The 25,570-nt window shown below is 38.1% G+C and overlaps 1 protein-coding gene across 10 annotated transcripts in view; it reads left to right on the top strand.

Annotated features, from left to right (window-relative positions):
* The first annotated feature begins 2,861 nt into the window (after positions 1-2,861).
* cast (calpastatin) overlaps positions 2,862-25,570 on the top strand; it is a 59,494-nt gene continuing 36,785 nt past the window's right edge. For 2 of the 10 annotated variants that reach the window (XM_066711806.1, XM_066711803.1), the window contains exons 1-4: positions 2,863-2,921; positions 3,087-3,159; positions 6,439-6,516; positions 7,090-7,167. In XM_066711806.1, coding sequence (XP_066567903.1) covers positions 2,908-2,921; positions 3,087-3,159; positions 6,439-6,516; positions 7,090-7,167 — 243 coding nt within the window. In that variant the 5' untranslated portion in view covers positions 2,863-2,907. Of the gene's footprint in view, positions 2,922-3,086; positions 3,160-3,910; positions 4,055-6,438; positions 6,517-7,089; positions 7,168-19,092; positions 19,245-24,622; positions 24,778-25,570 lie in introns of those variants that run through there. The other 8 variants (XM_066711807.1, XM_066711805.1, XM_066711804.1 and 5 more) reach the window with 8 other exon arrangements.

Below are 25,570 nucleotides of genomic sequence, written 5' to 3'. Positions count from 1 at the left end.
TGTTGCCTGGTCTGATGAGTCTCCATTTCTGTTGAGACATTCAGATGGTAGAGTCAGAATTTGGCGTAAACAGAATGAGAACATGGATCCATCATGCCTTGTTACCACTGTGCAGGCTGGTGGTGGTGGTGTAATGGTGTGGGGGATGTTTTCTTGGCACACTTTAGGCCCCTTAGTGCCAATCGGGCATCGTTTAAATGCCACGGCCTACCTGAGCATTGTTTCTGACCATGTCCATCCCTTTATGACCACCATGTACCCATCCTCTGATGGCTACTTCCAGCAGGATAATGCACCATGTCATAAAGGTCGAATAATTTCAAATTGGTTTCTTGAACATGACAATGAGTTCACTGTACTAAACTGGCCCCCACAGTCACCAGATCTCAACCCAATAGAGCATCTTTGGGATGTGGTGGAACGGGAGCTTCGTGCCCTGGATGTGCATCCCACAAATCTCCATCAACTGCAAGATGCTATCCTATCAATATGGGCCAACATTTCTAAAGAATGCTTTCAGCACCTTGTTGAATCAATGCCACGTAGAATTAAGGCAGTTAAATTAAGTTGAATTAAGGCGAAAGGGGGTCAAACACAGTATTAGTATGGTGTTCCTAATAATCCTTTAGGTGAGTGTATATATATATATATATATATATATATATTTTTTTTTAAATGGTCTTAAGCATTATGCTTGGGGCGTTTAGCCTTCAGTATTGCCTTTAGCAAGTGAAATGCTGCTCAATTGGATTCAGGTCAGGTGATTGACTTGGCCATTGCAGAACATTCCACTTCCTTGCCTTAAAAAAGTCTTGGGATGCTTTCGCAGTATGTTTCGGGTCATTGTCCATCTGCACTGTGAAGCGCTGTCCAATGAGATTTGAAGCATTTGGCTGATCTGAGCAGATAATATAGCCCTAAACACTTCAGAATTCATCCTTCTGCTTTTGTCAGCAGTCACATCATCAATAAATACAAGGGAACCAGTTCCCTTGGCAGCCATACATGCCCATGCCATAACATGCTTCACAGATGAGGTGGTATGCTTCGGATCATGAGCAGTTCCTTCCCTTCTCCATACTCTTCTCTTCCCATAATTTTGGTACAAGTTGATCTTTGTCTCATCTGTCCATAGGATGTTGTTCCAGAACTGTATAGGGTTCTTTAGATGTTTTTTGGCAAACTCTAATCTGGTCTTCCTGTTTTTGGGGCTTACCAATGGTTTACATCTTGTGGTATTTACTCTGGTGAAGTACTTCTCTTGAGTGTTGACTTTGACAGAGATACGCCTACCTCCTGTAGGGTGTTCTTGATCTGGCCAACTGTTGTGAAGGGGTTCTTCTTCACCAGGGAAAGAATTCTTCTGTCATTCACCACAGTTGTTTTCCATGGTCTTCTGGGCCTGTTGGTGTTCCTGAGCTCACCAGTGTGTTCTTTCTTTTTAAGAATGTACCAAATAGTTGATTTGGCCACACCTAATGTTTTTGCTGTCTCTCTGATTGGTTTGTTTTGATTTCTAAGGCAAAAGAGAAGGCACGCCCCAAGAACAAGCAGGAACTAAAGACAGCTGCAGTACAGGCCTGGCAGAGCATCACCAGAGAAGAAACCCAGCATCTGGTGATGTCTATGGGTTCCAGACTTCAGGCAGTCATTGACTCCAAAGGATTTGCAACCACGTATTGAAACTCACAATTGAATTCATGATTATGTTAGTCTGTCCAATTACTTTTGAGCCCCTAAAATAGGGGGGACCACATCTAAAAATGGGTGTAATTCCTACACTGTTCACCCAATATGGATGTAACTAACCTCAAATTAAAGATAAAAGTCTACACTTTAAGAACATAATGATTGTTTCAATTCTTTCAAATCCATTGTTGTGGCGTACAGAGCCAAATTGATGACAATTGTGTCACTGTCCAAATGTTTATGGACCTAACTGTATGTTCTATACATTCTATACATTGGTTTCCTTTTTAAACCTGTGTAGCAGCAAGCTTGATAGATGCCTGAGGCAAACTGGTTAAACCTGATGAAGTGGTGCTACTATGCTCTTCTGTTGTGTGGAGACAGCCTTGGGCTGCATTTTAAAAAGATCATACTGTAAAATTAAAATGTTAAGGTGCTGTGTTTGTCTTTGTAAAAACTTACACACTATATGTGTGTGTGTGTATAACATTGTGTGGAAAATGATGAAGACATCTCCACATTATAATTTAAATAATGCAACAGAGGGCATATATTACTGGCATGATCATGCAAACTAATTTATATTCTCCCTATTGTTAGCAAACACTGCCTTACATTCTTCAGGATTTTCATATAAGCAAACATTCTTCTGTCAGTTTCTGTACATTCAGACACAATCTACTGACAGAGGAGAGCTGATGCTTGCAGTCTCTAATTCTTCTAAGCTCCTGCTTCTCTGCGGCTCCCACGTTATCCAACGTTATAATGAGCTTGACTCGCAGAACCATAACAAATAAAGTAAAACATAAATAAATACAATCTGATTTATTTAGCCTGTAACTTCAGTGACTGCATTATTCAAAATGTTGTAAATTTGATCTTAAAATAATAATAATAATAATAATAATAATACGTTTATATATATATATATATATATATATATATATATATATATATATATATATATATATATATTAATATTTGTACTCTGTTTCTTTTAGTGTGCTAGTACTGTGGTTTAAGAAATAAATAACTGGATGCATGTAAGCCTAAAACCTGATCTTCTGACTCTCTATCCAGTAGGTACGCATATTCGGCAAGAGCATGGGCTGGTGGGTGAAGGCGGTGCTAAGGTAATGAAGAAGGAAGAGGCAGTTGATTTAAAAAAATGAAGAAATACATTTTGTTGGACCACTCGTTAAATCAAATCCGCTGCAAATGCTTCAGGCAAGGTTTGTACACGCCTCTTGCTAAGCGTTGCCAGACACAAACCTTAGTGGAAAAAAAAACACACCGAGCACTGACTTATAATTTGACATCGGCAGGAGGGAGGAAACACTAGAGAACAAGAGACATATACAGTTCTGCGTTGACTCCGTCCTGATTTAAACTTTCAGAGCAGACCGCTCCGTTTGCCATACAGTAATGCCAAACAAGGGGAAACACAATCGTTCGAAGAAGTCTAAAGGGGTAAGTTAATTTGCAAATGTTTCTCTTTTTTATTGAATGCGTCGTAGAGTCTTGTGCATTGATCTGTTTGTTAACAATTCCGATCACCACTTTCCCCCTGTGAAATCAAAACAGAAAAATACGCCACAGCCCTGCTTTTGAACCGCAGTTGTAACGCCTCAGTTTAACCAAGTGCTGCCTCGACAGATTAAAAAAAAAACGTAGCTAGTGTAAGTTTAGGGGTTGTGGATGTTGAATGTTTTTTAACCGTTGAATGGTATTAACAGCAACGTTATCTTGCATCAGAGGAATTATAATGTTACAATATTTGTCATGCGTCACACGCCCACAATAAAATAAATCTTTCCCCTGTCTGACTGGTTGAAGGGTTAATACGATCGTGCACTAAACTGTAGAGATTCAGAAAAGTGCCTGCAGTGATCTGCGCTGTTTTGGCACGAATTATGTTTAACACCATTTCTGATGATAATGAGAAATATGCTGTAGTGTCATTTTTTCTACATGCGTTTTTAATGCCATCTTACCCCCCTACCTCGACTCGATCTTTAGACTGAGGAGTCTGGCTGTGGTGGACTTTAAGGTTTGGTCAATGTTTGTTTTCAGGGTTGCGAGGAGCGGTGAATACTTAAGATTACTGATGGCGAGGGTGGCGTTTGGGGGCACGACACTAAAAGAAGTAGCAGAAGTTGGACAGAGCGCAATCTCTGTGACGACACTGATATCCGCCCTTGTTTAAACTGTTATCTGTATTTGCCTGCGTAGTAAACGCACCGAACTGCGTGCTTTTGAATATTAGCTGTGCGGTGAAAGAGTAGAGAAGGACTTAATTTGGATCCCGTAGCGCTGACTACCCTAACCTAATCCAATGGCCTATGCAAGATACTGGGCTCTTCAAGTGAGTACTGTTCTGATTTATACAAGTTCAAACTCTGTATGGTTTCGGGGCAAATTGAAGGGGAGAGGAGGGAGGTAAAAATGTCTAGTGCAGCTCTTCCACCCAGGTAAGGAATGCTATAGCTGATGTACGTGTGAGACAAAGATTTGACAGTTCAGAGTAGTTGCAAAGCATGATTTATTTCTGTACCCAAGGACACGGCGGAGATTTGTGTTGTGTTGAGTACTGGGTGATGTCAGCTGCGTTTTGTTTTATTAGATGGCGACTCCAAACATGTGTACAGGATTGGCCACAGTAACGCCGTTCAGCGAGATGTATCAAATGAACAACCATAAAAGATAAAATATATCTTTTCATACGCGCGTATGTATGTTATGTTGCGATTGCCTTTGCATGTTCAAATATAGTTTACAGGTGAGGTTTTGAAAGGGGTGTGCCACTGTTATGAGTGGGAACCAGCTTTTGAGCGAATCTAGCATTTGTGAGTGTGTATTTGATAAGGGTTTCAAAACACTCAGTCCGAAAAAGTAATTTGGTGGTACAATTGAAGGATATCCAGCAGTTTCAATAGACTGATATTGATGTTTATATGTACTTATTTATGCATTAAGAGTTTTTAGAGCTGTTCTGAATGCGAACAGGATACAGAGCAGACTAAAAGCTACACATACCTCGCTGCAGTGCGTTGCAATGTAAGGAATGTGATGACGCGTAGTTGTCCATAAATGGCGCAAAGAAACACCTGGATTCTGGATTACATTGAATCGTTCAACACATAATGGCTAAACCTCGATAGCATCTTCTGATGAGTTTTGGCAGTGTGTTGCACGTTATATGTAACATCTGAAAATAAAGAAAGAGACCCTTAACATCCCCTTGCTAAAATCCTTCAGCAACAGCTAGCATTTTGAAATGAATGAAAGGTGTCTGATAATAAGATTCTGCCTTCCTAACTTCTAGCTTCTAATTGAACGCCAAGATCAACTTTTCTGGGTCACACCAATGACTGATGAATGTTACAGATCCCCTTGAAATTAGTTTAACTTTCTCTCAAGCCCTCAAGCAAAATTTACATATTAACTGGAGTCATTGTGTAGTTAACTTAAAATTTCAGGACCTTTTGGACATTTCTAACAATTAGAATGCGCTTTTACAGCTGTCATCAAACATACATGAAAATACTTTGTTGCAGGGACAATTAAAATATAATTTGGGTATGTGAAACCAGCCCATGTATATCACTGGTGCTAATCTAGGTCTGTGGGAGCTTCTATTAATTTAATGCTTTTTGCTTGACCTCCTGTGTAAGACATGCATTGCACTACTGGTGAATACTGTGTAGCCTTGGGAGCTTTCTCCTGAAACGCTACCTGTCTAACCTCTTGGTAAGATGTTGTAATGATCTGAGGAGAAACAGCACTCTTGCTTAAAACATTTCACCTTTGGTGTCAGCATTGGTGTTAAATGTTAATCTTTAGACCAGAAATTATACTAGTCTTCTGTGCAGTTTGGTTTATGAGAACAGAGGGATGAGGTGAATAGAGGTTGTGTAACACCACAGTTTGGAAATGTACACACAAACCCTGGCTCTGCCCATTTTCTTCTTCCTAGAGGCAACGCCCTTCTGGCTGTGAGCTGTAAGCAGGAATGTGACACAACAAGCTTTTAACAGGCACATATAGTCAGTCTTCACTTGCTGTACCCTAGTGGCTCTAATGTGGATTTTTGGAAACTTTGAAGAAAAAAAATATATATTGAAGAAAGGAATGACTATGAAACCACCTATTCTGCTGTATAGACACTGCTGCAACTATCCTGTCATTGTCTAAGTGGAAGAAAAAAACTTTGCATAAACTGTCCACTCTTGAGTGAATGCTTCATAGTTTCTAGAACTTGGTTGTTTGTTTATTTACTGCATACACCCTACAATTCCTATGTCATGGGTTAATGTCTGGATAATTTTGTTTGAATTAGCCTGGTTACAGCTCAGGAAAAAATTAAGAGACCACTGCAGATTTTTCTTAAATAAGCATCTCTACATGTATGGCAGCCATTCCATTCCATTCATATTTTTATTGGGAATTTGGGAGAAATGTTGTCAGTAGTTTATAGAATAAATCAAAAATGTTCATTTTACCCAAACACATACCTATAAATAGTAAAACCAGAGAAACTGATAATTTTGCAGTGGTCTCTGAAATTGTTTCTAGAGCTGTGTACCATGTTAAATATTTCAGGGCTGGCGAGCCCCTGCCCTCTTAACATTCTGTGCACAATAGTGTATTTTAGCAAAGGACAGAATCACAGTGTGAGTTTCTCTAACCAGTAGAGGTGAACTGTGTATCAGTACAGGTTAGTGACGGAGACTTTGTTTCCCCCTGCAGCAAGCAGAGAAGAAAGTGACTGGAGCAGCCGCGACGGGGGGAAATGAAAAAGCCACAGCCAGCAGTTTGGTGACTGCGGTGAGTGTGCACTGGGCTTGTCACATACTATCTCAATATCAATGGCAACATTGTGCATATTCTTTTAAACATTTCAAACATGTTTCACCTTGCTGACTACACACCTGTTTTGTTTGTTTTATTTTATCCTGATAAGAAAGCGACACTGAAGTTGTAAAAAGTCACATTAATCAGACAAGCACAGGATTTGTCTTCCCTGGCCACACCTACCAGGTGACATGGCATGGTACTGCATTCACACTCCAACTTCTCATTAACAGGTGTACCCATGGATCTGTCCTGGGCCCTGTCCTGTTCTCTCTCTACACCTGCTCTCTTGTCTCCCTCATCGCATCTCATGGGTTGTCCTACTACTTCTATGTAGATGATGCCCAGATCTTCCTCTCTCTTCTTTCTTCTGACCTTTTCTTCCCCTCTTACATCTCTTGCTCTGCTATCCCCTCCTGGATGCACTCATCTCAAGCTTAACATTTCCAGATCTGATCTTCTCTTCTTTCCCTCCTCCTCGTCACTTTCTCCCCCATTTCAATTACACTGGAATCTACCATACTCTCTCCCTCTTCTAACACTAAGAATCTTGGAGTCAGCCCTGGCCCTGCTCCATCCTACTCCCAGCAAGTCTTCACTGTGACACACACTTGCCAATTCTCAGTGAGTAAGATATGCATAATCCATTCCTTCCTCTACTCAATTTAGCTGTTTTTCCAGGCCCTACTCATCTGCTTGTCTGGTGTATTATCTGCCTCGGTTCACACGTGATGCTTGGCTACTCTGCTCCATACACTGTCTCGCAATCTCAGCTTGCATCCAGTTCAAGACTTTGGTTCTTGCCTAACTTTCTCTCAAGCATGCAAAATGTTGATTAGAATGTGAGATCCAGAAGTAGGCAATAGGCTGCTAATTTTCTGTTTTACTATGCCTTTACTATATTATACAGTTTGATATTTTAATAGATTTAGGATTTTCAAGTAGAAAACAGAACTATCAAGGTAAATTCCAGGCTCAACACTGCCTCCTCACTATTGACAGAGATTTGCTGCAGGTGTAAAGAGATTTCATTATTTTAAATGTGATCCCCCATACAATATAGCTGCATTTTCATAATTTTCATAATAAGCATAGCCTATGTATCTTCATTCTATTTAAAAGGCTTTAGTCTTGTTTTAAAACCACAATCTGTATGGCTGTGAACACAATTTACAGTATAACTAACAGCGTCTTACTGATACAGTAGTTTCTTCAGGTACAACATTTAAAAAATATATATACTTGGTTTTACATTTTCTTTCTGTTGAAAATATTGAAATATTAACTGGAATCATTGTGTGGTTAACTTTAATTTTAAGGACCTTTTGGGCATTTCAACTTGACAAAAGCTTTAACAATTTAACAAGAAGAATTGGTGAATATTGCACAATCCAGTTGTGCAAACCTGGTAGAGATTTACTCCAAAAGACTAATGGCTGTAATTTCTGGCAAAGGTAGTTCTACCAAGTATAGGGTGGTGAATACTTTTCTAACCATTACATTTTTGTCTGTTAGTTTTCATTAACTGTTGTTTCACAATAAATAATCTAACTCTTCAAAGTGTTGTGTAAATCAAACACAGAAAAAACATCTAAATCCATTAAAATTACATTAAAATAATTAAGACATATTTTAATGCATTAACATTTCAGGTTGTAACAAAACAAAATGTGAAAGTCCGTGGGGGTCTGAATTCTTCCCATGGGCACTGAAAAAACGAATAATCTGTCCCGAAGGGCTGCAGTGTCTATACATTTTTGTTCCAGCAGGAGATCTCAATTAATAAATTAATGCAATTAGTTTCTCTGGTGGGCTTATCTATTACTTTCTAATTTTAGTTTAAAAGCTGATAACTTAAAATATATGTTGATTACTGAAAATATTGTACCCACTTAACATTTCAGAGTCCAGAGAGAAGTGTTAAATTCATCCACCTCTCCAGGACTGATTTGGGGGATGGGATGAATTATGAAAAAGTATTATTATAGAAGCATTTTAACTGAAATCAGTTCAGTTTTGGGACCTTATTGTTAGTTATTATTATGTTTAATAAAATATATTATTTTTATTGTGTACAGTGCGTCTTGAGGTAAAATTAACAGACATACAAAAAAACCCCACAAGGCAACATAGCATGTTAGGAGTGGGACTCAGGCTAAATTGCTCACTGAGAGACTGAGCATGCCAAGACTTGATTCTTCTGTACTTCCAATTCTGTAATCATCAAATGTACAAAAACAGGGAGAGGTTCAGGTCTAACACAAGCTGCTTTATTAACCCACACCTCATTTACTGCGGTGAACAAGACCACAATGGTGGACCTCAGAAATGGCAAGCAGTTGTGCTATCTATACCTCCCTTCAAAGATCTCAAGGATTTAGGTGCATTCTCTTTACAAATACTTTGTGATAATAAGACAAGATTTTTCTCTTATATCCATGTCAAAGAAATTGACATTCCAATGATCCTTCATTCTGAATCAATCATTCAATTGTATTTTGTACAGTGCCCTTCACTGTACACAAATAGGTAAATAAACACAGAAGTAATTAGGCATGACCAGTTATAGAAGAAAATAAATCTCTGGGGGTCCATGGCTTAAGGCCTAGGCCTGGTTGCCTCCCCTCCATGTCCATGGCACGCCGGCAGCACTATGGGCTACAAAAACAGACTAAAAAGATGAGTCTTCAGCTGTGATTTAAAGGCTAAGATGGGGCTCTGTTCCCAATTCTGTGCTGCTCTGCCAAACTCAAACAGTCAATGTCAAGATTAACTGCAATTGTCATTTCTGCAGACAGAAGCTGTGTTACCAAACATTCTTAGAATTAATAAGGTGCAACCTCCTGGCGTTGCAATATGAATCTTCATTAAATCTACTTTCCACAGTTCTGATTCTTCAGTCCAGTGTTAATTTTTCTTACATGTGTTGTAACTTTGTTTCTTGATTGTCTAAGTATCTGTGCTCTATATTTATATATTTTATTTTACACATACATTTTTTTTTTTTTTTTTTTTCAAGCAGGCCAAGGCATGCATAATTAAAACCCTTCTTATCAGGCTAGTTTTCACTGCCTGGGGAAATCCTGTAGTAGACTTCTACTGTATGTATTAAGAATCCCTAAATTTTCAGTGGTATGTTAAAAATCAGTAAAGCAATTTCACTTAGTTGGGTGCCAGTTCACTAGCTTGTGCTAATGTAAATTGGTTGCTCAATATTTTCATGACAGTCCTTGCATTTGCATTTTTCCCCTCATGTGATCACTCTGTTGGCAGTTTGGTTCTCTAGAGGTATTGACAAATGTCCACTGCCTCAGCTGAGTGCTGACCTATAAACAACAAAATACATACAAGCTAATGGGATTCCCACCCTCCCCTAAGTAAAGTACAGAAGTAATTCTTCATTATCTATGTGAGGTTACAGTAAATCCATCCTTTCTCTGCCCCCTGCTGGTGATCTAAAAGTGCAAGAAATGTAAGGATATTTGTTTGCACACTAGGCACTTTTACACTGCCATTTGTGATTGGGATCATATGCATCAGTAGCATTTAATCTGCTCAAAACTGGCAGTGTAAACGCTCGGCGATCGAATCAAATGCATTTCTCAGGGAGATGGTATAGAGCTGGATCAAATGCATTGGTAGCATCGGCTCAAGTTCCGGCATGCACTGCAGCGGTGTTTGTTTTAAAGGCAGGCAGCAGGTAATCACTCTTTGCATCATTGGAGCAGATAAGAGACACTTCCCTACCTTCCCTCCCAATACTTAATGGCTTGTTACTTTATGCTAGCAAAATATATTTGTATATTTATTTAAAATGCTTTGGTTGTGAAAAAATATGCAAGTGCATTGGTTTTACTTGTTAGAGTAATTCGTAATGAGAGCAAACTAATTTAATATATGCATATAATTAAGAATGGACTTGTATGCTAGTGCACATGCGAAGGTCCCTGTGGTGGCTGAAAGTTGAACACATTTTTTATTCAACACTAAGAAAGCAGCAACGGAGAAGACAACAGTGGCATATGTGGGTAAATTCTCGTAAAAGTGAGAATTACGTTTGAAAAAAGTTTGAAATTGAGTGGGATTGTGGTGCCTTGCAGGCAGTGTGACAGACTGCCAGCTATAGAACATGTTACATGATTTCTGCTGAATCACAAGAAATTAAAACTGCAGTTCATACTACATTGGATTCAAACACATCACATTGCGGAAGACCGATAGTATCATAACCCAAAGGGAAGGGAACCTTAACCTTAAATTTCTATTAGTATACATGAGCACTGGGCACTATTTCCAGAAGATGAGTGACCATGAATGACTACACCTAATAATAGTGCAAGCTCTTTAAGCTAGAAGTTCATGTTACCAACAGAACTTTAGTGTCAGGGATAGTGGTGATAGTGGAGATTAATGTTGCTGGAAGTCAGGTCAGCTGGTGAAGTGTGAGACTCAAAGCTATGAGATTGTTGATCAAGATTCAGGTGTCCCTGCCAGACCTTGTTATGGCCTTTGGTCCCCAATCTAGTCCCCTGGAATGTGGAATAAAGTCCAGTATACTCCTTTTTTGACACTGTTTTCCATACGATTTTGAGTGCATCAGTCAATTTGTGTTCTGCTATTTAAAAAATATATTGTAACAAAGAATGTCACTAGGCCTGGTTTTAAGACTCATTAACTTAAGGAATAGTTTAAATCCATCTAAATTATAGTGTTAAATGTTACAATACATTGTTATCGTTTAGCAGACTTACATTTGTACCCATTTATACAGCTGGGTATTTTTACTGAAGCAATCTAAGTGAAGTACCTTGGTCAAGGGTACAACAACACTGCCCCACCCGGGATTTAAACCCACAACCTTCCAGTTATGAGTCCAGAGCCCTAACCACTACTCCCAGTGCTGCCATATTGTTGTCATATTAAGTGGAAGGGGTAGTATTTTTATTATTATATTCCTGTTATTTATTTATGAGTGTGTGTGTGTGTGTGTGTGTGTCTAATCTCTCTATATAGACGATGCGGTGAAGAAGACCACTGGGTCAAAATGTGTAAGCAGCTGCCTTTGCTGTGGAAACTTTTATAAATGAAATAAAATACATGTTTATTTTTTCAAAACTGACTGTAATTATGAATATTCATCGTGAGTTGCTGTCTGTTTGCCTTCACCACTTTTAGCAGAGCATTCGGTACACATATATACACTCGCCTAAAGGATTATTAGGAACACCTGTTCAATTTCTCATTAATGCAATTATCTAACCAACCAATCACAAGGCAGTTGCTTCAATGCATTTAGGGGTGTGGTCCTGGTCAAGACAATCTTCTGAACTCCAAACTGAATGTCTGAATGGGAAAGAAAGGTGATTTAAGCAATTTTGAGCGTGGCATGGTTGTTGGTGCCAGACGGGCCGGTCTGAGTATTTCACAATCTGCTCAGTTACTGGGATTTTCACGCACAACCATTTCTAGGGTTTACAAAGAATGGTGTGAAAAGGGAAAAACATCCAGTATGCGGCAGTCCTGTGGGCGAAAATGCCTTGTTGATGCTAGAGGTCAGAGGAGAATGGGCCGACTGATTCAAGCTGATAGAAGAGCAACTTTGACTGAAATAACCACTCGTTACAACCGAGGTATGCAGCAAAGCATTTGTGAAGCCACAACACGTACAACCTTGAGGCGGATGGGCCACAACAGCAGAAGACCCCACCGGGTACCACTCATCTCCACTACAAATAGGAAAAAGAGGCTACAATTTGCACAAGCTCACCAAAATTGGACAGTTGAAGACTGGAAAAATGTTGCCTGGTCTGAGGAGTCTCGATTTCTGTTGAGACATTCAGATGGTAGAGTCAGAATTTGGCGTAAACAGAATGAGAACATGGATCCATCATGCCTTGTTACCACTGTGCAGGCTGGTGGTGGTGGTGTAATGGTGTGGGGGATGTTTTCTTTGCACACTTTAGGCCCCTTAGTGCCAATTGGGCATCGTTTAAATGCCACGGCCTACCTGAGCATTGTTTCTGACCATGTCCATCCCTTTATGACCACCATGTACCCATCCTCTGATGGCTACTTCCAGCAGGATAATGCACCATGTCACAAAGGTCGAATCATTTCAAATTGGTTTCTTGAACATGACAATGAGTTCACTGTACTAAACTGGCCCCCACAGTCACCAGATCTCAACCCAATAGAGCATCTTTGGGATGTGGTGGAACGGGAGCTTCGTGCCCTGGATGTGCATCCCACAAATCTCCATCAACTGCAAGATGCTATCCTATCAATATGGGCCAACATTTCTAAAGAATGCTTTCAGCACCTTGTTGAATCAATGCCACGTAGAATTAAGGCAGTTCTGAAGGTGAAAGGGGGTCAAACACAGTATTAGTATGGTGTTCCTAATAATCCTTTAGGTGAGTGTATATTTTACATATATGTTGACTGCAAAAAAGGGATACAGGAAACGTTGAACAGCAAGACCATTGCAACTGTTGAAAGGGAGGGGTTACAGGTGTTTTGTCTAGATGTAGCTTGTGTGTTACAGATTTTGTGATGGCAAGACAGACAAAAAGAAAGTGGCAAATTGAGTTCACAAAGGACATGGGTCGGTTGCTCAGGTTATGCAGCCTATAGTAAAAATCCCTTTGTAAATTATTAGAATGGAAGTCTGTGAAGAGAGAATGAGAAGTTGATGGTGTTTTTTGTTGTTGTTAATTTTGGTTTTAATTAAGGGCCAACATTGATTAAAAACATTCATACGAAAACACTTTATATTACCATGGTCTTTAAACATTAAGAGTTCAAATCATACATTTTGTTTGTCAAACCCTCTACAACATGGTAATATTGAAATGACTTAATACTTTATGCAGTTGAATCTACTTTATTATCTGAATATTAAGTATATGCTCACAATGAAAAACTGCACCGGTTGTCTTAAAACTATTTTCAAAAGTTTAGCCTACATCTTTTACAAAATAAGACAAACATTTACATTTTTATCACTGAGCAAAAGAACTCTGGTTAGAGTTGGTGTCAGGATTTGTGCACTTGTTTTTTATTTACAGAGACTATCTTAAGGGCAGAGCAATGAATAAAAAAAGTGTTCCTTTACATTAATTTGTATATAGATATTGACACACTTAGGTTGTTTAAGCGGGAGTGTGTGCAAGAATATAAGAGCCTGCAAATTATCCTGTGTGGCCAAAGTTGGGCTGGGCTGTTTCTGTGTGGTGCTGGGGTGGAGTGTGCTTTCTGGGCAGGACTGTTCATCTGTTATCAGTTAATTTCTTGCTCCTTAACTTATTCTTATTCAAATATCCGGTGAACTACACCATGATTAAATGATAAAACACAAACACATTGCTCTATATATTAAGCACTGCTAGCACCACCCTGCCTTTTGTAACACAATAATAAGCTATTCACTTTGATTATTACTTGAGAGCAACTTACCTGCTTACCAACTTCTCACCAAACAAACAAGAACTGCTGTACTGAATGGGGGGGGGGCAGTTTTAACCAGTGCAGATGATCAGCTTCCTTTATAGTACTCTGTAGCTGTCTGTCTTGTCTTTTTAAATTGTTCATAATGATTCTGAAAGGTGAAGTTTGATATATGCTGGAAACATGTACAATTAAGCAGTCTTTCTTGTAGTGCTCAATACTGAATCACAGACCATTTTGAAGAAGCACTTCAGAACATTCCAGTGAAGTTATGATAACATTTTTCTTCATCAGGACTGCTTGGGCAGATACAGATAATCATAATAATAATACAAATAATAATATAAAATTAAATTTGGACTTGGTCCTACAGTTAAGATTAATGATAAACATGAGTTACAATTATGTCTAAGAATCAGAAGCAGTTATACAAGTACTAATTATAAAATGAAGACTTAAAAGTTTTGATTTACTGTGGCATTAAATAATATATTTTTTAAAGAATACATGAACAATGTATCTGAAGTTCTTAAGTTCTAGGACAATTAAGTTTATGAAAAATATCTCCAACGATGCTGATTCTTTAGCCCTTAACCAGAAAGTCTCTGGAGTCAACAGTGCATGATGAGAAACATCCATGTCAATTTAATTACTACATGCAGCATGGTGGATTTCCACTCTTCAATTACAAGCCTGTGTAGATCACCAATCCCCAGAAAAGAGAGAACGGGTGTGGTGATATCAGAGCCTAAAGTGCATTTAAAGTAACTTTTCATAGCTAGTAGTTGCAGTTTAGTTTTACTGTTTTTAAAATGCAAGTCTCTCAGTAATCGTTAGAAGAAGATCGACAACTGTGGATAGACGGAGACTGGAGACAGTCTTTCTTGTGGAGATGTTTTTCTGCTGCTGCTGTGTAGCGGAAAGTTATGCAGTTTCACAGGTTAGATGTGTTTGAAAATATTTTCCTCTTCTCTTACACAACTATGATGTGTGAGTAATTGAAATCAAAGAAAATGTTAATTGTTTAGATTTCACTATTTTCACTTTCAGTGGTTAGTAGAGTGAAAGTCGGCTAGGCCAGTTTTAATTTAATTCAGACGCGTAGTTGAATTAAGGTCTCTGAGTTTAAAGCAACAGGCCTGTGTCAGTCATCTGTAGCTTGCCAAGTTAAATTCTTGTTTTTGTTACTGATTTGTTCATTCCTCTCAGAGCTCATTGTTTGAATATGCCTTCTCTTGTTTTAAATCTATGTTTCTGCATTCAAGACAATATTTTGCATTTGGCTTTATTTAAATAAATAAAAACAAAATGCAAGTAATGTGGACTACATTTTGAATGAAATTAAGTTTTAATTTAATAAGAACACTATGGTTTAGGTCTTGGAATATTTAGCATGTGGGGGTTGAAGGGTACAGGAACCACAGGAACCCTGCACAAGATTAAGTGACTGTAACACACAAGTAGATAGATACCAGTGTGCTGAAATACACCAATGGATGTTAAGTAGGTCCTTGTATGTACAAAGCGGAAATGCAGTAGTGTGGCAGAAAGCCCATCAAGCAAGCAGCAGAAACTAGATTACTTTAACCCTCCATATTGTCCATCACCAGTAGGTTCATTCTCACTCTGCCTATTTCCTCCCAGCTCATATGTGTGACAGTTCTCTCAGTACTTTGCCCTTGCATAAGAGCCCCTGCAATACAAGAGACGTGATACTATAATGAAGTGTTTCTCAATCCTGTCCATCACAAAGCCCGGTGTCTTCTGTTTTTTCATTCCAATTTGTGTCTTGAATTACTTCACAGTACTATTTTATTCCAAGCCTGTTTTTTAATTAGCTTGATATGTTGGTTTCCCTCTAACCAACTTCACAGGTTACCAGCAAGTGTGGTCCACAGATAAACTGCAAGTTGTGTAAAATAAATTAAATTAATAAATTAAGTGTGCAGAATACCAGATAGATATTGTGTGCATTCACTCTATGAAATGCTTTTATATGGCGATGTCTTTGGCTACATGTATACGTCTCTTGATTTTTTTTTTTTTTTTTTAAGCCAATTTCCATTTATAGTTCTTATTATTAGTTTTTATTTTTCTATTTAGTCAAAACGTAATGTGTTGATTTGCATTTCAGTATGACTACCAAAGCTGGATTTACTGCAGTGTTGTATAGGGGATAGCAGTTGAAATACAATTGAAAAGAAAAGCTGTATAAAATGCAGAGCCCTCTGTATTATACGTTTGAACAGCTCTGCTGTAATACTCTTAAGTCCAACAGGGGGAGTTGTGTGGAAATTCAGCAGTGTATTACATTAGGTGGGTTTCACAAATATCAAGGGTTGCAGTGCGCTATCCAGTCACCTACTAGCTGGAGTTAGCCGCCTCGTCATTGAAACAAATTTACAGATACAATACTCAGCGACAGTAGGGCTGCAACAACTAATGGACAACGTTGATTATTAAAATGTAATTCATTGTGGATTAGTTGGGTCTGCCTGGGGCGCAGCTACTAAAAAGAAATGGAAAGATGGCGGAGGCTGCAGCTACACCTGTGGAATGTATAGGAGCACTTTACATTGAATTTACACTGAAGACACTGTGCTGCAACATGTGCAAAGCTGATCTCACATAGCACAAGTTAGGGGTGCCCCTTTTCTTTCCCCTGCCCTTTTTGTCCCCGAGAGCCCTATATGCACCAACTGGCCCTTCCAGACCTTACTTCGCTGGCACCCCCGGGACCTGACTTCGCTAGCTGCCCCCCTCAGAACAGATCGCCCCTTTTTTGGTTTGAGAGCCACTACCCCCCCACTAGACTGTGCACGTCACTGTATTTACATGTCTTGTACATTGTTGCATTTGCTTTTTATTTGAGCATTAATTATTAACCATTTAAGATTGTATGATGTGCTAATATATATATTTTTTTTTGGAGTGTGCCCCTAAATTAAAAAATGTAGGGGCACAGTACTCCTAAGGAAAAAAGTAAGCGTAGAGCCCTGAAAATCTCAGAATATATTGACAATTATGACATATTGTGGAACCAGACAGTCTACTGATCAAAACAAGACCATCCCCGCAACACACACCCGTAGAGAGCTCAAAATGTCAAGATGGAAAACTCTGTTTACAGTGTACTAATAATACACAACGATTTTACATAATTGAATCTGAACTTCTTTGTGTTTGATAGCACATCAGATAATGTATACTGGATTAATCGTTAGGTTATTCTGAACAAAACAAGCCTATTTTCAAAGAAATCCGATCGAAACTGAGTGATCTTTGACCATCTGACATGTAACCTCTGGCAGTTTACCACTTACCTTTGTAACTTGAACTGCTTAAATTTCAATAAAAACTGGAAAAATGGGGGTGCTCTAAAACATTCGACCGGTAGTTTATACAAAATAGTAGATTTTCATGTTTACTATAGCCTAATGCACATTAAAGGTCAAGTAAACTGGGTATTCAGATTTAAATTAAAACTAACCCACCAGACCAGTACTTTTTCAGATTATATTTACTTTTTTTTTTTTTTTTTCAGACAAAAAAAAAAATCTCAGAAGTCCTAATGCCATTGTTTTTTAGTTAGTTTTTTTTCCCAGCTTACCTTCTATAGTACAACTATTACCTATTTTTATAAAAAAACATCTGTCGGTTGTAGCACCATATATTTAACTTAAATGTCTATGTGCAGCACTAGGAACAGGCATTGACTACAAGTATGTGCATATCATAGGCTATATGGAAGCACTATTTTCTGAGGCTGGTAAACATTGTTTTGTAACAAAAAATAAAATAATGGAACTTACACAACTGTGATATAGAAAATTGCTGTCAACATGTACATAAATTTGACATTCTGTACTGTAATTTGCCTGTGCCCTTCAGGTAACACAATCTGCAAAACTGCCTGACCTGAGTTTTAAGAACAGCTTGGTTAATATTGGAAACAATGTAACAAAAGTACTGGAAATGAATGAACTGGTGAAGAACCCAGTCTTGATGCACAGAGGATGAATGTATTTATTTTATATGCCAGGCCTGAGAGGCTCTGACATGGAAGCTCTCCACCTGAGCGTAGTCTCTTTCTGAACAGCAGAAGTTAACAGCTTTTTATACAATGCATGACATGTGGTTCAGTGGGCAGAGTCAGTCACAGGTTTCCAAAAGTGTTGTCTTGTGGTCAGGTCTCTAAATGTTTTTGGTTGTCTTCCTGAGGGGAGGTGTGAGATTGGCTTCCTTTGATATACTGCAAAGGTCCGATCCCTAAGTCAGCTTTTACAACTGTCAATCAATCTTAACAAAACAGTTCCTGCCAATCTGGGAAAGCAATTAAGTACACAAACAAACTTTTAACAAACAGCTCTGGGCCCTCTCTCTCACCTGTTTGATCCTTTTAGTATTGACAAGAATGTATAGAGGGTATGCCCTGAACAACTGCCTTAGTAGCTGTTGCTAGCTTAACTTACTTTGTTTGGTCAGAATACTATTATAAATATAAAACATAATACAGTTTATATAAAACATACTGGCTCTTCAACTGGGGATTATACATGTATTGAACATAAGTTCAATCATGAACATAAGTTGAACAGTGCAGAAACAAGGTTTATCATGTTTCAGTATATTTCTCCTATAAAGATGTAGTTTGTAGGAGATTGTTTCGCATAAGCAAAAGGCTTCGAGGGGAATGATCGCACATGTAAGATGGCTCTGATCAAGCAAACCACAGTGTAATAATTTGCTTGTCTGAGATTTAAGCAGAGTATCTCTATCAAAAAAGAACAAGCTCTCTACTGCTTCTGCTCTGTGTAGGCATTCCAGTGAACTGTTGTTTTGTCTCTATTTGGCAGTGACTTTTGTTTGCAATAATAATCACAGAGCAGCTGATTGAGTAACAAGGTTCTGGCCCTTGTTTTTTGAATGACAAACTTGTTGTATTGCTTCCATAACTTATCTTTCTCTCCCTCCCCCTGCTTTTGAAATGCATATCAGATGTATTTTCTTGTCAGGTGGAATGACTTGTGTGCAGTGCTGTTCCCTTAACTGTAGCTGACACCACCCAAGTGAGCTATTTCAGTAACGCTTGAGTGTTAAATCCAACCCCTAGTCGGGATCACAGCATGCTGTTGCTCAGAGAGCAGACAGTTTTTCGGAGTTAGAAGAAGGAAGCAGAGATGGGCCAGTTAATAAGTTGGTTAAGGACTCCTAAAGAAAATCAGATGCTGGAAGATGTCTCGGTGGAAGAGCAGGTACTGTAACATAGTGTTTTCAGACTTACCTATCTGATAAGCTATTAGTCCAATTGTGCTGATGTTAGTGTGGACATTAGATCTTTTTATAAGCGTTCAACTGAATTCTGACTGGTGTCATGCATGCAAACATCAGAAAATAACAGGAAACTACAGCTGTTCCCATTGGATTAAAAGTATTTTTTGTATGTATCTTGTTCTGTCGTAATGCAACATTTCCTTATTTAGACTTTTGTGAAGAATGTACTTTGAGGAATGCTGCCATTTGCAGTATGGTTCAGATTGTTAGATTGTTGGTGTTTTGTTTTCTGTATTTAGTTCTGCATAACCGGTTTATGTGCATTGTGTGTGATTCTATGCTGTTACTTCAGCTTGGATTGGTTTGTCACATTAACTAAATCATCTGTCAGAAAAGACTTTGGGGAAAAAAACTGCCGAGACCTTGAATGAAAGGAAATGGAAACCATAATAGGGACAGCTATCAGTGTTGCAATGAGGCATGGTGTGACATTGATTTGCTTTCTTTATACACTTCCAGGAAATAATAAGCTTTGAGGTAGTATTTTTATGAATTATTATATTTGTAGTTAATTTGAAATTACAGTAATAATGGAAGCAAAATATGCAACAGAGTTACTCAGTACATGTATAGCAAGTTACACGTTACATTTATGACCAGATAAGGCAGATGTCAACTTCTTCTAAAAACAAGAACAAAACAAAAGTTATTATTTGTGAAATACAATATGTGAGTCCCTGTAATAGCCGATTAAAAAGCATTCCAGAGTCCAAGAGTGAATTCGCGGACTTCTCATAAAACAATTTCCTGTTCTTTGCATGTTTGAGAGTTCACAGTCCACAAGTTACACTAAGAAGTTTAGCTGCAGAGTAAATTTTGGAGGTCATAACATGGGGCTGAGACTTTCATATCTATTATTGTCCACAACAGAACTGTAAATTTAAATTCAGTCAATCCTGATTCTGAATATTACAGGTTGTCAATCAATAAAAATATTTTTTGAGAAAAAATGACACATTTAGTCAAAACCAAAACTGTGTAAAGAACCAAGTCCTGCACACTTACATACTTTGTTCCAAACTGAATGTTTTTATTTCTCCCAAGATCTTCAATTTCCATTGTTAAAGCAGACATGCCAAAACAGGCATGTATGCTTTCACAGAGCACTTTTAAATATGGGTAGAACCCTGCCAGCTGCATTGTGTCCAAACTGCTGAGCAGATTCATAGCAAATTAACTACACGGATGATGAGACAGAAGCATGACTGAGCCTGTCAGACACATAGAGAAAAGACTGCAGGATAAAAAGAAAAATGAACATGGCTATATACTTCAAACCTTTACCTAATCTCATCTCCAAAAATAGCTGTACTAAAAACAATGTAGTTCACACAGCTAGTGTGTAGAACAGAGTAGCACTGCTTCTGTGTTGTCATGTTTCTGCAACAAAAAACATTGTTAAAAAAAAAAAAATGAAACACTAAGGCATCTGTAATTAATGTCAGTCAAACAAAGTGAAAGTTATCAGCAGAAGCTGATGAAGCTTGAATGTTCATCACAATGTAGTCCACAGAACAGTTAAAGATGGTGAGCAGTATGCTCAACTCAAGTGGCAACAAGCACAGACTAATAACAGCCATTGGAACTGTGCCCCAGGAGACAAATTCATTGAATAAGCTAGTGATAGATGTACAGTATCTGGCAGCAGTGTGGAGTAGTGGTTCTGGACTCTGGAGCAGAGGGTCGTTGGTTCAATCCCAGGTCGGAGACTACCTTGAACAAGGTAGTTTACCTAGATTGCTCATGTTAAAACTCAGCTGTATAAATGGGTTATTGTATGTAAAAATGGTAACAATTGTATATTGCCCAGGATAATAATACAGTAAAACCACTTTCTATTGTGAACTTGTAACAGAGACCCCTTGTGGACAGAAGGAACTATTGCATATGAGCCTGAATACAAAGAAATCAGCTGCATGGTAGTATGTTGACAAATAGGAGGTCAAAAGTCGGCAAAAGTCGGCAAAGGCTAATATCCTATTTTGATTTCTGTAAAAGAGAGCTTGACCAACACATACAGCAGTGACTGATTATTCTAACATGCTAGCTCATAAGAATATCTATATTAATAGTTTCAAACACACTTAAAAGTACAATAATGAGTGAGTCATTCTTTAAAACTTTTCATGGCATCTGACCATACCTGATAATGATAAAAATTATAATTATAATAAGTCGCTCTGTATTACGTCATTGTATCCTGCTTTGTTTTACTTCTGCCTGTTCAGATAAAACATCCATTAATTAAGCTTTATGAAACATTTTTTAAAGGTGTGCCTGACAACATGGGTGTTTTCCTAGATACTTAAAAGCTGAACATTATGCTTGTTAGATTAGTTATCTGTGATTGGATTACTTCAGTGTTGGAAGTGCTGTACCTCCTACACACATTACATGGGCATATACAGTGAAAGAGAAGACCATTGTTTGTCCCTTATACAAAAGATACAGTGGTCTGTAAATACAGTATGTGTAGACTTCATGTACTTATATGTAGATCTGTACTTTATTGTGAGGTTTGGGTTGATGTGCTTGATGTTTTTAACTGCTTGAAGTCGTTATTACAAATAACTAATAATTTCATTTTTTACAGTCAGAATCTACAGAATCTTAAACTCCCCAAATCCTTAAGAATGCATTTTAATAAATGATTCAAGTAAAGATATTTTTGAAGTCATTTTTACCATTGTAAATCTGAACATATAAACATCTTAGCAGAGACCGGCAAATCCAAACTTGCCATTTAATAGGAGATCACAGGCTGTGTAAATATGTGAACATGTCTGTTTTACACTATTCATTTGCAGAGGTATTCTTTTCTGTTATTTGTGTCACAGTTTGAAGAAGTTTAAGTGCATAGAGCTCTGACTCCACCAGTGTGTGCTCATGTATGCAAGAATGCTGTATTGCACCCAGAACAACAGTGAACATCAGAATGTTACATTTACATGTGATGTTTTTAGCTGAGGAGTCATTTGTAGAAGATGAGATCTGTGTTTAAACCAACAGTTAGGGAACAGTCAGCACAGGAACTACCAAAGCTGGTGAAGGATTTACTGATATAAGTAAGGGAATTACTGTAACATACTTCTCTTCATGCTAATCTATGCACTCAAAATGTGAATTCAGACTGCTGGTATTACACATGATGAAATAATTTGCAGGCCCATAATGTCCATGCAATCTAATCAATTCGCATTGAAATTTACATGGACAAAATGAAGCAAGCGTGTATTGTTGTCAGTTGCATGTTTACAGTACAGTTGAAGTAGTTATACCAGTCTGAGATAAATGTGCTGCCGGGGTGTGTTTAAAATCGAAAAAGTGAAGCAGAAGAAAAATGCTTTGTTAGTCAGGGTGACATATATATATATTTTTTTTAATCTTAACCTGCAAAACTGTGTAGGCCACATCTCCTTAACACAAACCTCTAAATGACTGTCAAAAGCATGCCATTCTTTGTCATTCTCTAGCAGGGAGTTAATCATATTGACTACACTGGGCAACAGCACCTTGTTTCTAATATTTACAATATCAGGTTTGCTTTTTAATGATTAGGGTGATTCCATATGTGCCATACTGAACACACACAAGGGTTTTTCTTCTCTTTGCAACAAACTTAACTGCAGTAGCCTCCCCAACTTGTTTCAGTTTGAAGATTGTCTAACACAGGTGTTCCCAATGTCTGTTGATGGAGGGCCAATTTAAGGAGGTTGCATGCCACAGTAGAAAATGAACCACCGGTGAAAAATAAATGTGTCCCAAATCATGTGTTGTGCCGCATTTTGGGACCCCCTGGTTTAACCCATAACTTAACACATTAGGCAAGTGTCAGGAATCGAATTTCCTATGGATTTTTTTTTTTTTTGCATCGCTGTTACAGCAGATGGCATTGTAATGCTTGTTTTGGATAGACAGTCGTCTAGCCATCACAATTTGGCCCTTGTCAAAGTCACTCAGATCCTTACACTTGCCCATTTTTCCTACTTTGAGGACAAAATGTTCACTTGCTGCCTAATATATCCCACCCATTGACAGGTGCCATGATAACAAGATTATCAGTGTTATTCACTTCACCTGGTAGTGGTCATAATGTTATGGCTGATCGGTGTATTTGTAATATGAATATTTGTTTTGGAGAGGATTTGACCTAAAGTATAATCGTAAAATATAACCATAATGAAAAGCACTTTTAATTCAGAAGGAGCAAGTATTTGGACCTTTAAATTATGTTGAAAGATTAGTGTTCTGGATGTTCAAACTGAATGGCATGACTGTCAGTAGAGAGAGACCGTGGTGAACAAAGAACCTCACTGGAGTTCAGATCTTTTAGGAAGTAATAGTTTAGAATTATGCCAGAAGGGCCCATCCATTTTTTTATTAGGTGGGCAGGTCGATTTGTATGTGGGCTGGTCGCCACGTGTAGACTAGCGGACTGCACATTGCCAGCCCCCCTCCCCCTGGACCGTACTTTACTTAGGCCCAGAATTAGGCCCCCCTGGGTAAAAGTCCAGGGCCGTTTTTTGGTCCCAAATGTTCATATACATGTACATTTCTCTCTGTCATTATCTTTTTCAAAATTGGAATACCACAGAAAAGTCATCTGATAAATAATGGTTTGCTGACCCTAGTCAAGTAGGTTAACTTGCAAATCTAACTACAAATTAACAGAGCAAAATGCAACAGGAAGCTGTTGAGTGCAATCAGACTAGTTTAATCTAAAATAAAAATAATTATTTATATACATTTATATAAATAAATATATACTAACACACGTGTGTGTGTGTTTATATTTTAAATAACATAATATTATATATATATATATATATATATATATATGTCTTTTTATTTTTATACTGAGTAAACATGTTATGTATTATTTGATTTAAATGTGTTGTATCACAGTAGTTTTTTAAATGTACCTCTTTAAAAAGAGCAGGTCTCTACATGTGTGGGTTTGGGAAGGGTGTGGACAGAGGGGCTGGGCTCCCTGTGATTTGGGTATTTGAGGGTGAATTCCATTGAAGTGACTTGTCATTGCTGAGCTCTGGTTACATTCTGTTCTGCATAAACTTTCTCAAAACTAGTTCACCGTTTCCAGCCGGGTGCCCCTTACTCCAGACAGCCATTTGATGATCATTCTGTAAAATGTAGCTCTGCAGCTTGAGTAAAGTAAAGATCGTTTGTTGTGCTGCTGTTTACTCTCTTAGGCCAGGGCAGGGCTACTGCAGGGAAGGGGGAAGCAGAAAACACAGCATGAGCCAATGGGCTTGACTGGTGAATTGACTTCTGGGATACAAGGAGGGGCATATGTTTGGCAGGGGAGTGTTGTTATGGGCAGCTAGTCTCTGCACAGAGGAGTGTGAAAACTCTTTAAAACTGTTTAAGGGAAATCAAGATACACCATAGCAATATACAGTGTTGGGACTATTTCTCTGTGGAACTTTACTCATGGTATGTACACTTTTCTATCATTTTCTCCCCTTTCTATCTATTGATCCTGTCAATACAGTTTGTGCAGACGTAGTGGAAAAATGCTGCTAAACCTCTGAGCTGTCTCAGTACAGGATGCCAGACAAGTCATTAGTGAGACATCGTGCTTAGCATAAAATGAAACCACACTGATCTTTTTTCGACCGTGTGAAAGGTTACCATATATAAAGCATAGAAAATCTGGAATAAGCACAAAGAGTTAAGCAACTCAGTGTATATAAAATTAAACTTGCATTAGCACTTTAACAGCCTGTCCAGATTGAGTTTACAGTTTTGTTGATTGTTTTAACAAAACACTGAAGTGTAGGGGATGGTTTATAAAATACAAAAGCTTTTCCTATTCATTTGAGGTTTTAGCAAAAACCCATGTATGCTTTCTCTCTGTCATTATCTTTTAAAAAACTGCAATATCACAGAAAAGTCATAATGTCTATGATTTGCTGGCCTTAGCCAGGTAGGTTAATTTGCAAATCTAACTACATATTAACAGAGCACAATGCAACAGGAAGCTGCTGAGTGTAATCAAGTAGTTTAATTAAAACAAATACATAATAAATGTATGAAACTGTGTTAAACAGGTATTTAAGAATTTAAGTGTTATACCTGTGTTTTCTTACTTCCTAAAGATTTAAACAACATTTTTGGTATTTTACTGCATGTCTTAATTTATTTGTATTATTATTTTCACATGTTTGTGTCATCGCTTCTATACATCAAAGTCTGCGATAGATACGTTCAGTTCTCTCAGTTTATA

The sequence above is a fragment of the Amia ocellicauda genome, chromosome 8 (assembly GCF_036373705.1).
Source record: "Amia ocellicauda isolate fAmiCal2 chromosome 8, fAmiCal2.hap1, whole genome shotgun sequence".
Lineage (NCBI taxonomy): Eukaryota > Metazoa > Chordata > Actinopteri > Amiiformes > Amiidae > Amia > Amia ocellicauda.
Note: the sequence above shows the minus strand (reverse complement) of the source record. Positions and strands in the feature narration are given on the sequence as shown.